At 38.0% G+C, this 17393-nt stretch overlaps 1 protein-coding gene across 10 annotated transcripts in view; it reads left to right on the plus strand.

Moving 5' to 3' along the window:
• The first annotated feature begins 382 nt into the window (after positions 1 to 382).
• The window catches only part of HP1BP3 (heterochromatin protein 1 binding protein 3), a 29129-nt gene continuing 12118 nt past the window's right edge, over positions 383 to 17393 (plus strand). Inside the window, exons 1-8 of one of the 10 annotated variants that reach the window (XM_031962692.1) lie at positions 385 to 512; positions 5915 to 6016; positions 6493 to 6690; positions 7121 to 7217; positions 10937 to 11087; positions 12403 to 12562; positions 15732 to 15875; positions 16532 to 16612. In XM_031962692.1, coding sequence (XP_031818552.1) covers positions 6595 to 6690; positions 7121 to 7217; positions 10937 to 11087; positions 12403 to 12562; positions 15732 to 15875; positions 16532 to 16612 — 729 coding nt within the window. In that variant the 5' untranslated portion in view covers positions 385 to 512; positions 5915 to 6016; positions 6493 to 6594. Of the gene's footprint in view, positions 513 to 555; positions 1254 to 5914; positions 6017 to 6492; positions 6691 to 7120; positions 7218 to 10936; positions 11088 to 12402; positions 12563 to 15731; positions 15876 to 16531; positions 16613 to 17393 lie in introns of those variants that run through there. The other 9 variants (XM_031962694.1, XM_031962700.1, XM_031962695.1 and 6 more) reach the window with 9 other exon arrangements.

A 17393-nucleotide genomic window follows, 5' to 3' on the forward strand; every position in this document is an offset into this window, starting at 1 on the left:
CGAGCGCGAGCGGCAGGCCCGAGGCGCCCGCCTCCTCTCCGGCGCCTCTCCGGGCAGCCCGCACCTCCGTCTCGCCCGGCGGAGGCCCCCGCCCTGGGGCGCCGGCGCCGGCCCCCACCACGCAGTCTCCATTGGGAAGGCGACGCCAAGAAGCCTGCGGGCTCGTCCGCTTGGCCGTCGCGGAGGGTGCGCGCTCCCTCGGGTCGGCCTCCCCGTACCCCGCGGCCGCGCCGGCAGGGGGCGGGCGTCCCCTTCGGGCATCGGGGAGTGCGCGGCGGGGGCGGCGGTGGCGCGCGGCCGTTGAAGGGCGCGAGGGGGGGACGGGCTAGCGGGCGCGCGCGCAGGGGCCGCGGGGCCGCGGGCAGGGGGGCGGGGCTGCAGAGCGCAGCGGCGGGGCTAGGCGGACGGACGGACCCGCGGAAGGCAGCCAGCGGCGGCGAGCAGCGGGCGGGGAAGCGGAGCTGACAGGCCGCGGGGGGACGTGGACGCCTGGAACAGGGGAGAGCGCAGAGGTAACGCAGGCCACAGCCTTGACGGGGCGGAAGGGGAGGTCGCGGTGGGATTCCGCGGGCCCCGGAGCGCCCGGGCCCGAGGCCGCCGCCGCCGCCCCTTCCTGAGGCGAAGCGAGATTAGGCTAGGGAGGCGGGGCCGGGCCGATGCGAGGGGGCAGAAGGGCTACCCGCGGAAGGGGATGGGGTGGGGGGGCACCAAGCCTTTTGTTTGTCGTCCCCCAAACCGCCCCCCCCTTTTTTTTCCCACCAGCCCCTCGCGCCGGCGCATCCTCCTGGGCCCGCTGGCGCGCGCACGTCCCCGCTTCTGTTTTGTTTGCAGTCGCGGGGGAGGGGGTTAAATGATGGGGGGGAGAGGGATGCTCCTCCCTGGACCGGTCCCTCCGAGGCTGTGCTGCGCTTGCGCGGTCTCTTCCTGCCCGGCGCGGATTGGTTTACGCAGTCCCTGAAGGCCCGTCCGGAGCTGCGCATTCTCCGAATGCCTAGACGTGGGGCCTGTCTTTCCCCCTTGCAGACACTGGGCCCCTTCCCCTCCTACCCTTCCTGTGCACCCCAGTCGATTCTCCCCAGCCGCATAGTTAGAGCCCCATCCTTTGAACTTAAAAAGATTCGGGGGGCGATGATTGGCTGCCGCGCGCGTGACAGGTCCGGCCCTTCCGCGGGGCTCCGCCCCCCGCCGTCGCCGCCATTACGGAGCCGGCTGTGCTGGGGGTGAGGCTGAGGCCCGGGGCTTTGCTGGGCGCGGTGAGTGTCGGCGGCCCTTTCCGTTCCGCGGGCAGGAGCGAGCGCGCCTGCGCCCTCTCTAGCCTTCGGATGGCCTCTTGTGGCCTAGGCCCTCTTCCCGGCCTTGGCGGGCTGCAGTCCCGCGGAACATCGGCGGGGCCCGAGTGCGCCGGGCCCCGGGACCCCTCTAGTCCACTTTCCCCATTCCCGAATGCTCCCGCTGGTCACGCCCCCAGCGCAGGGACGGGCCAAGTTTGGGGCTCGCCGTGGCTTTGGGGGGAGGGCGGCGGGAAGCTCGAGCCCGGGCGGATTCCCGGGTCCGAGCAGAATCCGAGGAGCATTCGCGCAGGGGCTTTGTACGGCGTAAACTTCTCTCCGGCCCTAAAGCCTACGACTTTCTCCTCCTCCCCCCCATTAGCCCCTAATAAAGAAGGGGCCAAACCGTTACTGCGCTCAGACCTGATTTTGTTTCCTCTGGCCCACCGCTGGCCAAAATCCCCGCAAAGGGGATTCCGGTAGCCTGGCCCTGGCTGGACAGCTGCCCAAGCTGGGCTGCTTGCGAGTCCGGAGAAGCGGGGTTCCGGCAGCTTTGTCCGGATCTCACTTTTCTCTTCTGTGAAGAAGACTGAACTGCATGGCCTCTTAAGAGTTTTCTAGCTCTAGAATTTTGTTAACTTCAGAATCGTCTGGAACCTCTTTTAGAAAAAGTGTTGGCATTCCTTTATAACCATATGGATAAAAAAGTATTTCGATAAAAATGTTGCCTATAGTGAAGGTGATTAGATTTTATGGCATCCCAGAATTCAGTCATTTTAGAAACTAGATACGTGGCTTTCATTTACTTATACTATTTTACGATTATTGTGATTTAGTTTTTTATGCCTATATGGCTTTTTAACCAGCTGCTGTATTTAAAAGATAGAAGCGCCTATACAAATTGGGTTTTTGTTTTTGAATTACTAGGCAAATTGTTAAAATCTCAAATTCTTGTATGAAAATCCCGAAGAATTTGCCATTGACTTGTGGTGTAATCATAGTAACATTTTATAATTTTTCTTTGGTTAAAATATGGAAGGGCGTGGGGTGGGGGATACCCCGAAGTACTCCTGGCCATAAATTAATTAAAAAGTGCTTTAGGTTTACAAATCAAGTTTGGGTATGACTCCACTTTTTTCAAGGACCTTTTTAAAAGATTTAAGGTTGGGAAACTTTGTGGGTTTTCTCCCTAAAGTTTTGAACAGTGATACACACCCTTTGGCGTTATCTATTCATTGCAACTCATGCCAATTTTTGCATAGCTTTTGTGCCGAATTGGAGTTGTCCGTTTGTGTATCTATATAGTATAGATACACACACACACACACACACACACACACACACAATAACGGAAATGCACTGAAGCGGGTATTACAAGATTCCTGCTTACGTTTTAGTATTTCTTTTCTATTGAAAGGAATTAAATTGAATATTATTTATAATTTTTTTTGCTTTTATAGTATCTTTTTTGTTGACCATATTGACATTTCTGAGAGAAATCAAATCCTTGTTCATTAATTCTGATTTTTTTTTCTAGTGACATAAGAGCCATAAACTACATACTTTATACTTAAGTAGAAGCTTGTTTTCTCTAGGCTAAAGTGTATTGTGAGTGAATTTTGTTAGCTTTGTTAATTGGAGAATTGTAAGAGTTTAATGACTGCATTATCCTTTCTCTGCCCCACCCCCAACAGTGGTTCACTAACTAGCCTGAAGTGAAATTTTTATCTGTGTGACTTTCCTAAATCTATGTATAGTCAGTCTTTCGGTTTGCCGTTTCCTTCCGCTGTGTTAAAAGACTTTACTGTGATTAGCTTGCTTTGTCCTCGACCTACTCTAAGCTGCAGTTTTAAATGCCTTTGCTTTTCACTTAGTAAATATTTTTCTACCTTGCATACCCAAGGGCTTTTTTGGTTTATTTTTCAGGTTCTTTTTGAACATACAGAATATATTAGATAATTCCAGATTTCTTGAGAAACTTGTTCATATATGGGAAGAGAGGGGGAGGGGGTAGTAGATAGAATATATCATAATTATCTCAATTCTACAGGTACTTTTTTTTTTCAAAAGAGTACAGACTATTTCTTTCCAATTATGTGACTCCTTGGAAGCAGAATCAATTTTTTTGCAACATCTTAAGTATAAAGTATGTAGTTTATGGCTCTTATGTCACTAGAAAAAAAAATAAGCATGAATATTTAGAGTTCCGAGATAAACAACATATCTTATACATATGTTTTCTTTTGCTAGGGTGGAGTTACTTCCAGAAACACTCTAGAGCAGAGTTGTCTAAATTTACTTCAGTTTTCTCTAAACTCCTCAAAATTTTCTGGTGAAATCAGATCAACATGTAACTGGGAAATGCTTAACAAAGTAAAAATACAATTCAACCTAGATAATGTTGTTTTGTGGTTTCCTAAGTCAATATGTGATCTGCAGAGATCTATTTCTATTTGAGTTTGATACCCCTGGTCTAAATGTCGTATATTTAAAGTGAAGTTCTTACATTATCCTTTATTTGGATCCTAATGTTTGTTGTGGAATGAGGGCTTCACTAGTTATCAGTCAATTAACAAGCATTTAGTAAGTGCTTACTATGTGCCTTCAGAAATCCTGGGGATACAAATTAAGATAGTGAAATAAAACAAAAACAATCCTTGGCCTCAAAGAGCTTTTATATTTTAATGAAGGAGATGTAAATCAGTGAAAAGGAAAGCATCCCAAGCATCTAGAATAAGGTTGTGGGACAAAACAAAAATCAACAAATGGTCCAGTGTGACTGGGTTGTAGTATATATGAAGATGGGCACAAAATATGAAACTAGAAAGGTAGGGAAGAAGGGTTTAGGTTGTGGACAATTTTGCAGCTTATTTGAGCAGTGTGAATAGAGTGTAAGGCCTGGAATAAAGAAAATTTGAGTTCAAATTGCATCTGGGACACTTGGTAGCTATTTGACCAGTTTCCAGAATTGTTAAACACCTACCTACCTTACAAAATTGTTGTGAGGATCAAATGAAATAGTATTTGTAAAGTGTTGAGCAAAAAACCTGGGTCATAGTAAGCGCTTAATAAATTCTTGCTCTCTCCCCACTCCCTTCAGTGCCAAATGGAAGGCTGTATTTATCCTCCAGGTAACTAAGAGCCATTGGAATTGAATGGGAGTATGGAGTTTCATTTAGCTGTAGTGTTTAGCTGCTCATCTGTCAGCTTTTTGTTATTTTTTAATTCCATTGAGTTTAAGAATGAGTAGTTACTCTAGGACTTGTTTAATCACTAAAAAAATAAGTTAAACAGTGTCAAGAATGCTGTGATATTTGGTTAAAAAAATAAACATACCTTAAATGTGACATTTGGAAAGGATTTAGATCTTGCATACTTAAAACAATTTTTTTCCCCCTGGGCAACTCAAATTAGTTGATGTGATACATTTGTCGATATATATTTGTATTGATTTGTAACTTTTCAGAATGGCTGGCTTTTCATGATTTCAAAGCTCCTGCTTTAGATTTCTTGAATGAATAGAAATGAGGGTAAAGAGGGAAAGACTCATTCATGCATCAACATAGACATTCATGCTAAGTATGCACCTGCCGTTAACCATTTTCAGTTGAAAGATTTTTGTGTTCCCTCAACTCTTATACTATTGAATGTCGCGCATGTTTTTTTAAAAAGTATTTTTAGAAAGGAAATAAGAAACCCCATAGTGTGTGCGCTAGGGTCATGTGACCAAGAACTCATCAGAAAAGAATTTTTTGAAGCACTTAACATTTTAAAAGGGGGGGGGACCATTTCTTGAGAATACATCATTTCTAAATTGTCATCTTCAAATACATAGTTTTTGAAAGAATGCATTTATTGACTGGTTTTCTGGATGGTATAGCCAGGATAGAGAATAGATAGAGCCCTGGTCCTGAAGTCAAATAGATCTGAGTTCAGATTCAGCCTCAGTCTCTTAACAGCCTGGACACTTAAGTCACTTCACCCTTCAATTTCCTGCAAAATGGAAATATTAATAGCATCTACCTCACAGAATTGTCCTGATGGTAAAATTAGATAATATTTGTAAAGCACTTGGCAATCTTTTAAAGTGTTTATACAAATGCTAGCCATCATCATCACTACTACCACCATCACCATTATATCAGAAGCAAGTTTTAAACTGCCCAGTTTCCTTGAATTTATTGCTTTGGGATAAGACTCCAAATGACCTCAAATTTTGGTATTTTTCCTTGTTTACGGTGTTCTCTATGGTTTTGAATCCCAAGACTTCTCCACAATTGTCCCCTTAGAATTAGAAACCTGTATATTTCTAATTAGGCTTTCAGCCAAATCTAGAAGTTTTGAAATAGCTGATTTTACTATTTTGCTACTTTATCCTTTTTTCCACAAGTGCAGAGGTACAAAAAATAAATTGATTTAAAAAAAAAAAAAAAAGCTAAACATACAGGCAAAGTAGAATTTTTGTTACAAAATATATTATTTCAACCACTGTTCATCACAATTTTAAAAAATCATTGAGAAATTGTATTGTTTTAAAGTATTTAATTGTGCTTTTTCTCTGTCTTTTGATTATTTAAAAATATGAAAAGTAAATCTTTGAAACTTAGTGTAGTGCTGTTCTTTTAAAGCCTAGCTTTGCTTCCCAGGTTTGTAAAATCTCCCTGTGATGCAATATTCCCTGCCAGCACCATCCTCCTGAGAACGGTGTGGATTTCCCTTTAAAGGAGAAGAAAATTGCTTTTCTAACTGTAAGACTATAGTGCAGATAGTTTAGACTCTCTATGACTGTTCCTTTTAGACTAAAATCCTTCTCTATTTTCTCTGGAACAGAACTCCTTATAATCTTATACTTTCCTCTTTAAATTCATAGATAAAAGTAGATTTAATTTTATATGAATTTTTTGCCTGGCCTTTTCTCCTCTGTTCATCTGCAAGGCTCAATATTGAACAGATTCCTGCTTTGGCTTTTGCATTTGTCTTATTTGCTGCTTTAAATAGTTTTATATTTTGTTAGCTACTTTATCATATTTTTGAAGATAACCAAGTCATTTCCCATTTATATATATATATATATATATGTATGTATGTGTGTGTATATATATATATATGTATATATATATATATATGTAGCTATATACATTCCTTTGGATTTAAAATAAGTTTAGACTTTTTAGTTTAGTTTTGTTTTTGTTAACCTTCACACCAGGTCTTTTCTGTACTTTAGGTTGACTCCTCACTGCACTGTGAAACCATTAGGAAAAATCCTTGTGGTTAAAAGCTGAGGCTTCAGAGTGTAACCTGCACTTGGGCCTAGAAATTAATTTAAATGGCGACTGATACGTCTGAAGCTGAACTCGTCCATCCTAAGGCACTCCCACTCAGAGTAGGAGCTCAGCTGATCCACGCGGACAAGTTAGGTGAGGTAGGGGCTGGCCCGTTCTTGAAGCTCGCCCTTGGATCCGTCCCTGACTTCCAGCCCTGCCAGGGGCTACGTGGTGGTGCATTCTCCCTCCCCTACTTTTAGAAGCCTGGGTTATGAGTGTCAAAACCAGAGGTGTGCAGGTATCCTTTTTATCTCCCACTCTTCTAACTCCTGAAATCCTTTGAAGTTTATTCCAAATAAAACATAATTAATTTTGGTTACCACTTTAAATATGAACATGAAAAGTTTGAGATGCATTTCCTAAAAAATCATATTCACCTTCAGAGAACTTACCCTGGAGTCAGCTTGAAGATTTCTCCAACATCTTCTAACACCCAACTAGGCCCCTTTTAAAATACCAGAAAAAATTTAATTCAGCAACATTGTCATAATTATTTAATTTTGGCTATCTCTGAATTTCTCTTTGAAGGTTGAAGATAACACCATGCCTATTCGCCGAGCTGTGAATTCTACTCGTGAAACTCCTCCCAAAAGTAAACTAGCTGAAGGTGAGGAGGAGAAACCAGGTAAAGTGAAGCAATGATACGGATTGCTTTATTAAATAAAGTGTCTTTCTGCTGTACTGTGAACTATTACGAATGTTTCCAAATTAAACCTGAAATAGAATTTTCATTTAAAAATAAGAAAGCAAGGGTAAGTATAAAATGAGGAAGCTGGACTAGATGAGATTTTAAATCCCTTTCCAAAAGTAGAAACAGTCACAGGCTTTGTGGGTAGGGTAAGGTTTTAAGTCTTGGCTGTATGAAAGTCTTGGGAGTAGAATTTCCTGAATTGCTTGAATAACATAAATGAAATCGCTTAACAAATAGGCCACTGGAAGAATTCTCTGCATAAGATTCCCTTCACATGTAAAAATTTTAAAATTTCAATACCTCTCTATTAAAAATAAGATATAGATATATGAATTGTTTTTGTTGTTTTAAAATCTCACAATACCCTCTTGAGGTATTTAAAGGAACCCTAAATTTTTCACGAAATGAAGACTAGATTTGACTAACTTGGACTGATTTTACAATTAGTTTTAATTTTCTGAGTGTATCCAGCTGTCAAGGAAGAGAAACCTCAAATGCAAACTTAGTGGCAAAGGATAATCACCTTTAATAGTTATATTAAGGAAAAACAGTATAATTCATATGTTAATAATAATATGTATGTATTCTTTTTGTATGCAATTCATGTGTTAATGATCTTTATTATTTTGTATGTAATTGTTTAGAGATTAATATTCTGAATTGTCCTTTCTAAGTAAAAGTTTGATAAGGCTCAGTATTTAGTTTTTTCTTTTGTTAGCATTATTCGAACAAGACTCAACTCAATTCAACAAACATTTATTAGGTGCTTACTAAGCAGGGTACAGAAACAAAACCATCCCTGTCTTTAAGGGATTTACAACCTCTGTACGCAGATAAGTAAATGTATAACATATATAAAAATTAATACATGAGCCTATATTTCAACAGTTAGCTTTGGAAGTAAATTAAAAGGCAGCATTTGAGTATGCTTCTTGTTCTTTGAAATTACAATACATGATTTTTTTTTTTTAGATTGAACCTTATTTATTTATTTTTATTATTGTAGCTTTTTATTGACAGAACATATGCATGGGTAATTTTTCAACATTGACCCTTGCAAACACTGCTTTTCCAACTTTTCCTTTCTTTCCCTCCATCTCCTCCCCTAGATGGCAGGCAATCTTATATATGTTAAACACGTTAAAGTATATCATAAATACAGTATGTATGTACATATTTACGTAGTTCTCTTGTTGCATAAGAAAAATCAGATTTAGAAAGGTAAAAATAACCTGGGAAGAAAAACAAAAATGCAAGCAGTCCTCACTCATTTCCCAGTGTTCTTTCCCTGGGTGTAGCTGGTTCTGTTTATCGCTGATCAAGTGGAACTGAATTGGATCCTCTCATTGCCGAAGATAGCCACTTCCATCAGAATTGATCCTCATGTAGTATTGTTGTTGAAGTATATATTCTGCTCATTTCACTTAGCATCAGTTCATGTAAGTCTCTCCAAACCTTTTTGTATTCATCCTGCTGGTCATAATACATTTCTTGAATAAACATATAAGTATAAAGATAGAAGAAATATCTGTTACTAATGTACGGACAGAGTAAATCAATGCGATACTCCATACCACAGATTCAGTTACATTTTAGATCAAATTATGTCCCCTATATATGATGTAATATATATTGCATCTTAATGCATTTCTTAGCACAGCATGAAGTGCCTATCACAGTTGATATCTGCCACCACTCCCTTACCATTTTTATCAAAGGCTTTTATTGTGATAGTAATATTTTGAAATTGAAAGCATATGAAGGAGCTATTAAAGAACTTGGGTTGAAACATGCTTTAAAATCAGAGAGAAAAAATAATGAACATCATTGGATGGGCTGGAAGATTGAAATAACACGCAAGAAAGATAACAGATAAGCTTCCCAAATTGAGAGAGTGAATAGATAGCCAGACCAATTAAAAGTAAGAGTTGCAAGTTGGATTAGTGAATTTATTCATTTTCTCACTATTCATATAATGATGTCTCAGAAGTCTTTGTGCCTTAAAACTGCTCAATCTTGTAAAAATGGGAGGTCCATAAGTATTGCATTCTGCACCTTTTCTTTGTAGTGATTAGCATGAAATACGGTTTTACCTAACTTGGTTTTCCCCCCTTCCCCTCACCCCAGCTTTTTAAGAGAATTATAATAATAAAGTTGATTAGTTGTTGGTTCCCAGGGTAACTAGGTTCAAAGAACAGTTGATTCTGTCTCTTTAGACCTTAATAATGCAGCACTTTTCTCCCTTCAAGACTCATTACTTAATGTATTTTATGACTGTGACATTGTATAAAGTTTCTAAGCCATTAAGAAGCATATTTTCCCAAAGAGATCATGGTTGGACCAGTTCAACATTCAAACTTTCACAAGTGAAAGAAGTTGTCTTTTTTTCTTTCAAGTAAATTTTTGTTGATATCTTGAGGGTTTTTGCATCTCAGTTTCCTCTCTCCATACTCATCTCAGTAAACCATCTCATTTAATAGTACATTTTTAAAGACAAAAAAAGAATAATCAGCATAACTGATCAATACACTGATTGACTGAAAATATGTGCAATGTGCCCTATTTGGGGCCTTCCCACATCCATGAAAGGATGAGCTAAGAGTAGCTGTGCTTATTCTTTATAATTTCTTGACTATTCCCTCTATCAATCAGTTTATATAGATCTGATCTTTCTTTCCTGTATTTGTCACATTAATTTCTTACAGCAAAGTCATATTCTGTTATATTATTCGTGTACTACAATTTATTTAACCATTCCCAGTCTATGGACTTATAATTTGTTTCTGATTCTTTGCTCTTATAAAAAGTGCCACAAATAAACGACTATGCATATTTTGTTGTAGATATTCTGATCAAAGACCTCCTTATCATAAAAGTTTTGTAAGCAAACTGTTAACAAATTGTTTAACAATCACGTGAAAGACTGCTTTAGATAATAAGAAAAATGTGCACCAAAACAATAATAGCAGTGGTCAGTGAAATTATGTGAAAATAAGCATTTGTTGGTGTTGGAACTGTGAATAACTAAAACCGTTTTGGAAGAACCTGTCTATTCAAAGTTTTTAGTCAGAGTTGAAGTTCTGAAAAGGCTGTATAGTAGCTGCCCAGACATAAAGACAGAGTAAATGCAGACATTCTCTCCAAGTTTTCAGCTTGAGCCTTATGTAATGGTGGGCTCGTATTTATTCTTCCTTTATATACATAGCTTCTACTTGGAGAATGTTTGGTTAACTATTCTTTCTCTTTATTATGTCAGCCACTTAGCCGATAAATTTTTTCAGATATAACAATCATGAGACATGGGTGAATTGTAATTTTTAGGAAAGTATATAAACAAATGAAATCATAGATCTTTTAGTACATACGTACATATATTTGCTTCCCCTTTTCATAGTTGTGCTAGATCAGTATCTCATTTTGTTATATTGATATAGATTCCTGCCCTACATAAGTTATTTTAGTGATTTGCAGAATAAGAAATGGCTATACTCAGGATTCATAGTGTTCATTTGAGGCTGATTTCAATATTCATAGGCTTACTGAATATTTGTTAAAAATGAGTTGTTTTTTTTGAATCAGAATTGTATTTTCCCATTTAGTGTCCATGCTTGAGGTTTCTAAATATTCTTGAAATTGTATTAATACAATTTTAGAACCAGATGTAAGTTCAGAGGAGTCTGCTTCTACTGGAGAAGAACAAGAAAATGAAACTCCACCTGCTACATCAAGTGAAACTGAACAGCCAAAGGAACCAGAGAAAGAGGAAAAGGGAGAAAACAAGCCTTCTGAAGAGACCAAAAAGGAGTAAGTGGTTATGCCCTCCTCTAAATTATAGTTATTGATGAATCAGATTCCTCATAAAAGGGAATAGAGAGAATTATTTCATTGCAGATTTGGAGAAGAAAACATATAATACCACCTTGTAGGTTTTAAAGTTAGATACAACTATACTTTGAACTGATGGAGCTAATAGTTCAGATAATCCAAAAATAATTAATTTTTGGATTTAAAACTTTTTTTGTTTGTGGCAATTGGGGTTAAGTGATTTGCCCGGGGTCATACAGCCAGGAAATGTTTAGTGTCTGAGACCAGATTTGAACTCAGATCCTCCTGACTTAAGGGACGGTGTTCTATCCACTACACTACTAGCTGCTCCCGGAACGTGTTTTTATACTTAAACTTTTTTGAGTGTAAATGTATTAATTTTTCCATTCATAAAGCAACACTTTTGAGAAAGTAATTACTATAAATATCTAATTTGGAAGAATTTTACTCATTTTTTTCTTTTTTGTTAACTCCATTTGAAGAATGTCACTTAATAACTAAAAGTAAAAATGGTTATTCTTTCCCATCTCTCTCAGATTGCCAATTTGCACTTTTCCTTAAAAGAGGGTCTTTTCGAATAGTACTAAATAGTATTAGTTTCTTAAATTTTGAAAGTACGATTTGCCATAGTTGATCTGCAGATGGTGGAATTTGGTCATGAAGAGTTGCTTCCCTCTTTTTCACAGGAAAATAGGTAGCAATAAGAAAGACTTGAAATTCATTACAGCCTTTCCATTCTTGACCTAAGGAATGTTAATTATCCCCGTATTTAATAATTTTTATAAGAGAAAAAATCCTCAGGAACTATTAATCCCAGGTTTAAATTTTCTGGAAATCCTTTATCCTTCTTTGTTTTTGCAGATAGGTTCTAAAAATTGTTACCTGTATAATTGCAGTTTGTGTAATTATCAGAGGGCTTATTCCATGCTTATAAGTATCTTAATGATACTGAATTTACCATTGGGTAATTTAATCCAAAAGAATGTTTACTAACAGGGTTATGGATCAATTTCAGTTTTTATTAAAATTGTTATTAGACTTATAACTTTTTTCTTTTTTTCTTTGTCGTGGATCTCCAGGCATTGCTAATCTGAATGGTTCCTCTTCCTTGCAATAAAAACATAAATATCTTCTGGTTCATCTATGGAACTTCATGTATTAAAAATCATGCCTGTTATATAAATTCTTAGATTTTAAAAAATAACATTACCCTGGTTGCCTTTCCTTTCAGAAATGACCCTTCATGTTTAAAAATTTACCTTGCTTAATTAAGCTTTTTGTTATTGTTTTAAAGTGAAAAAGATCAAACTAAAGAAAAAGAGAAGAAAGTGAAAAAAACTATCCCTTCCTGGGCTACTCTTTCTGCTAGCCAACTTGCTAGGGCTCAGAAACAAACTCACATGGCTGCTTCCTCACGCCCCAAAATGGATGCAATCCTAACGGAGGCCATTAAGGCAAGTGAAAATTCACTTTAAATTTATATTTTTGACAGTTCAGTTTTATGTTTATTTTGTTCAACATTTGTTTTTTAAAAAAGGATTTTTTCCAGGAAATCTAAGTCTTAAATTTTACTGCTCAGCAAAGATTTGAGTAGCAGAGAACAAGTGTAATGTTTTAACTCTTTTAAAAAATAGTTATATTTGCATCTGCCAAATCTTGTTAATTAAAATTAAACTATTATTTAAAAGATATCTTAGCATATGCTTTTTAGATTATGTATACAATTTCTCTTTTAAGATAATAAATGAGTAAAGAGCTATAATCTTTAAGAATTATACTTTTCAGGTAGCTTTTAGGATTAGTATGTATTGTTTCTTAGTATGTCTTTAGCACCATTTTATACTGTTTTAAATAATTTTGGGGGCTGAATGTGACATGAGATAATTTAAGATTATTCATAAGTGAATCATTTTGGGGGTTGATTTTTTTTTTCCCCAAAAACCCTTTTTGTTTTATTCATTTCCATTTTCACAGCCAAGTTTCTGATAAAAGTATTTAATGGATCTACTTCAGGTTCATTCCTTTGGGGGCATGTGGATAGAAATGTATAATATGACAACAATAGTCCGTAGTCAGAGATTATCTGGAATTTTGTATTCTCTTCTGGTCACCATAGATATTGATATGCTGGAAAGGATCTAGAAGGCAACCAAGATGGTGAAGAGCCTTGAGAGTATGTCATAAAAAAGGTCATTGAAGTAGCTGAAGATGTTTAGTCTAGAGAAAAGAAGACCCAGAACTGAGTAGAAAGGGGGATTGGCGGGGGGGGAGGGGTCAAGAATCACCTTCAACCATAAATTTGACCAGTTCAATATTATACTGTCCTTTACTCTTTGTCTGATTATTGACAGATACCTTGCTAAAACCTCAATCCAGCATTACTACCAAGATCTGACTGTTCTGCATTGACTAACATGTGGCTAGACAGAACTGAAAGAAATCAAGCTGACTTGGTCCATCATAGATCTCGACCATCTCAACTGGGTTCTCACTTTAGCAAGGCAGTCCCTAACATGTCTGTTACCTTCATAATTGATTTTTTATTCTTCTTCCCACAAAAACTCACTTAAAACATCTCACATCTCCCTCTTTTCCCCTCTCAGATAAAGATCACTGCTCATACTTAACTGAGAAAGGTCATTCAACATGTCCTTCCTCAAAGCCTTTTGATATATCCTTTTCTATTTTCCTTGACTCCAGTTTCTAATAAAAAGACCCCACTAATACCAGTTCTTTCCTTCTCTCAAGCTACTTTAATGTATAACCTCTTTTATAACCAAATTACTAGAAAAAGCAGTCTGTATAAGTTCATTTCTTCATCCTATCCTATCCTATCATATCTCAGTATTTTTGTAGTCTTTCTTCTGACCTCATCACCTGAATGAAATTACTCTCTCCCAAGTTTCCAGTGACTTCTTAACTGTTAAATCTAGTGGTTTTTTACCAGTCTTCATCTTTCTACAGTATTTCACACTGTGGAATACTCTTTCCTCCTGGCTTGTCTTTTTTTTTTTTTTTCCTGGATTTTCATGTCGCTCTCAGCAAGCTTTTATTGAGTCTTGGCTATGTGTTAGGTAGATATTGTGCTGTGTCATTCTCTTCTAGTTGTTTGTTTTTCCTATTTGACTACTACTTCTCAGGCTCCTTTGCTGGCCCCTCATCCATATCACACCCTATAAATGTGCCCCATTCTTCTCTTTCCATTCTTTCTCTTGGAATGTCTTTTGCATCTGCTAAGTGTATGACTCTCAGATCGATATCGCTAATCCCCCTTTGCTGAGCTACAATCCTGTGTCTACAACTGTCTGTTGTATATTCCAAGCTGTGTCTCCTGGAAACATTCCACATACTGCTTGTCTAATAAACTTATTCTCTCCCCCAAAAAACAACCTCTATTCCAAACTTGCCTCTTTCTATTGAGTTTGCCTTCTATAGTCTTAGTTCACAACTTTGGCATTATCATCAGCTCTTCATTCTCCCTCATCCCACAAACCTCAACAGTTATCAGCCATTACCATTTCTCCCTCTACCGTATCTTCTACATCTAACCCCTCCTTTCTCTGTTCACCCAGGTTCTCATCCATAGTCTCTTGTTCTCTTCTCTCCAGTGCATCCTCTACACTGTGGCCAATTTTTCTAAAGGCTAGGTCTGATCATTTCAATCTCTGGTTACTTTTAGGATCAGATAACAGAAACTCTCTGGCATTTAAAGCTTTTCACACCTTCCCAGTCTTGTAGTGCCTTGTTCCCGTTTCTGAGTTTCATGGACCAAATTAACTTTTTTTATGCTGTCTCTCACACCCGACACACCATCTGGTGTCAGGCTTCCCTCTCTTCTTATCTCTACTTCCTAGACTCCCCTTAGAATGATTCAAGATTCAATTCAGGATTATCTTCTCTAGTGAAACCTTTCCTGAACCCATCCCCCAGCTACCAATCTCCTCCTTCCCAAAACTGCCTTGCAGATTCCAGTGTTTGGCCTGTAAAATCCTTTTCCTTTTGGTCCCATCTGACAGCTTTTGTCATGCTCTAGGCTCAAGTGGCCTTTCAGGGCCGCCTCATCACACATACTTAGCCTTGGTACTCGCCATCCCTGGGCCTGGAATTCTCTCTCTCCTCTTCTCTGCCTCAGAGAGTTCCTCAATTCCTTCAAGACACAGCTCAAGCACCACCTTCTTTCCTGATCCTCATCAACTAATAGTGCCCCCACTATTTTTTATTTAATGACTCTTTTTATTTTATCAGTCAGTAAATTTTAAGTACCTCCTATGTGTGCATTGTGCTAAGAACAGGGGATATAAAAAAAGAAAGAAAAAAGGCAGTCCCTATTCTTGAAAAACTTACATTTTAGTGGAGGACATAGTATGTACTATGCATATTGTCTTTGCCATTAGACTATGAGTTCTTGAGAGTGGGGAATATCTTTTGCTTTTCTTTGTATCTTCAGTGCCTAGACCATAGTAGGTACTTTAAAAATGCTGGTTTGTTGACTTGTACTAATCCATATATTCAGTGTCTTTCCCAATAGAATGAAAATTCAATCTTAAAAGCAGGGTTTTTAGCACCTGTCACATAATAAGTGCTTAATGAATGTTGTTGATTGATATAATGATTTTTTTTCAGGCATGCTTTCAGAAAACTGGAGCATCAGTTGTTGCCATTCGAAAATATATCATTCACAAATATCCTTCACTGGAACTAGAGAGAAGGGGCTATCTCCTTAAGCAAGCATTGAAGAGAGAATTACAGAGAGGAGTCATCAGGCAGGTAATGATTCAAACAAAGAGAATTTTCATGCATTATATTACAAGGCACATTAATGTTGTATTGTATTGTAACATATATGAAGTATGTTATCAGTTAGTTCTTACTTTAAAGAGTCTAGAGAAGCCAGGATAGAGAGAATTCAGCTCACGATAAAGAAATCAACTTTGATACAAGGAAAGATGATTCAGACAAAACCTTAATGCTAAAAAGAGCATCTGAAAAATTATCTTGAAGAATAATAATTTCTGCCCTATTAAGAAAAAGAAGGAAAACATGCTGGAAGTACTTATATTTATAAAAATGTGATGCCACCCCCCCTTTTTTTTTTTAACCTTATATGAAAGTTTTCTCTTTAAGTGGTTCTTAATGGAGCCCTATAGTCCTCACAATGAGCATTTCTTGTTTATTTAATAAATTATTTTGAAACCATAAGATTCTCCTTCCCCATTGTAAATTAAATTAGCCCTTCACTTTGGGTCTTACATGACAAAGCACTGGAGTTTAGTAGTGCAGTGTAAAGGCTTAAATTTTCAATATAAATTTACTTTAAAAATATATATTTACTTTTAAAATACTTTAAAATAAATTTTTTAAAATTACTTTAAAAATACTTTTAAAACTTTAAATAGTTGTCATTGCAATTAAAACTATTTCAGGTAAAAGGAAAAGGAGCATCTGGCAGTTTTGTGGTGGTCCCAAATGCAGGAAAAACTGTTCAGAAGTCTAAAGACAGAAAGGTAAGATGCATAAGACCAAAAATTACTTGAAAATTGTCTTTTTACTCTGTTTAGCTAATTTGTTTGAGATTTTTATGAAGTTTTTCAAATGTTCCTTACACTTAGACCTACTTTTCTTCCTCTTTACTTTATATGCTTTTTAACTCACATCCTTCCTCATCCCCAGTCAAACACACACATTCAAGTATAATGCCATAATAGTCAAACTATTTCTATGCTAGATTATTGAAATTAAATTATTAAATCCTAACAGCCACCCTAAGCTGTGGACCAAGTGGCTATAGAAAATGCTGATTCTTTTCACCTTAGACTTTTCCTCCCCAACTCCTTTGTTGCTGTAAATATAGTGCTGCCTAGAACCCCTGCTTTTATTCTTTCCTACATCTTACCTCTATCAAGTGTCATTTAAAGATAGAAGGAGTAAATTGGGTGGTGATGAAAGGAGAGAAGTATATCCCTTCTGTTATTTCACCCAATAGGGTATCCTTATCCCTTAAGATTTCCCATGATCCAGAGTCCTTCCTCCTCCCCCCCCCCCCCATTTGACTCCAAGTTTCCTTAACAAAATGTTTGGGGATGATTTACAGGTTCATGTGAAATTTAATTCAATTCTTTGTAAGCATTAACACAAAGCTACTATAGTATACGAAAGATCTTACCATTACCTATGGGGCCTTTATCTTTCCAAATCTCAGTAGGAAAGAGGAAGGGGAAATTATTTACAGTAAACATAGACATTTATGCACACACATACCTACACATGTATGTATGAGAAAATATA

Source organism: Sarcophilus harrisii, chromosome 3 (assembly GCF_902635505.1).
Source record: "Sarcophilus harrisii chromosome 3, mSarHar1.11, whole genome shotgun sequence".
Taxonomy (NCBI): Eukaryota; Metazoa; Chordata; class Mammalia; order Dasyuromorphia; family Dasyuridae; genus Sarcophilus; species Sarcophilus harrisii.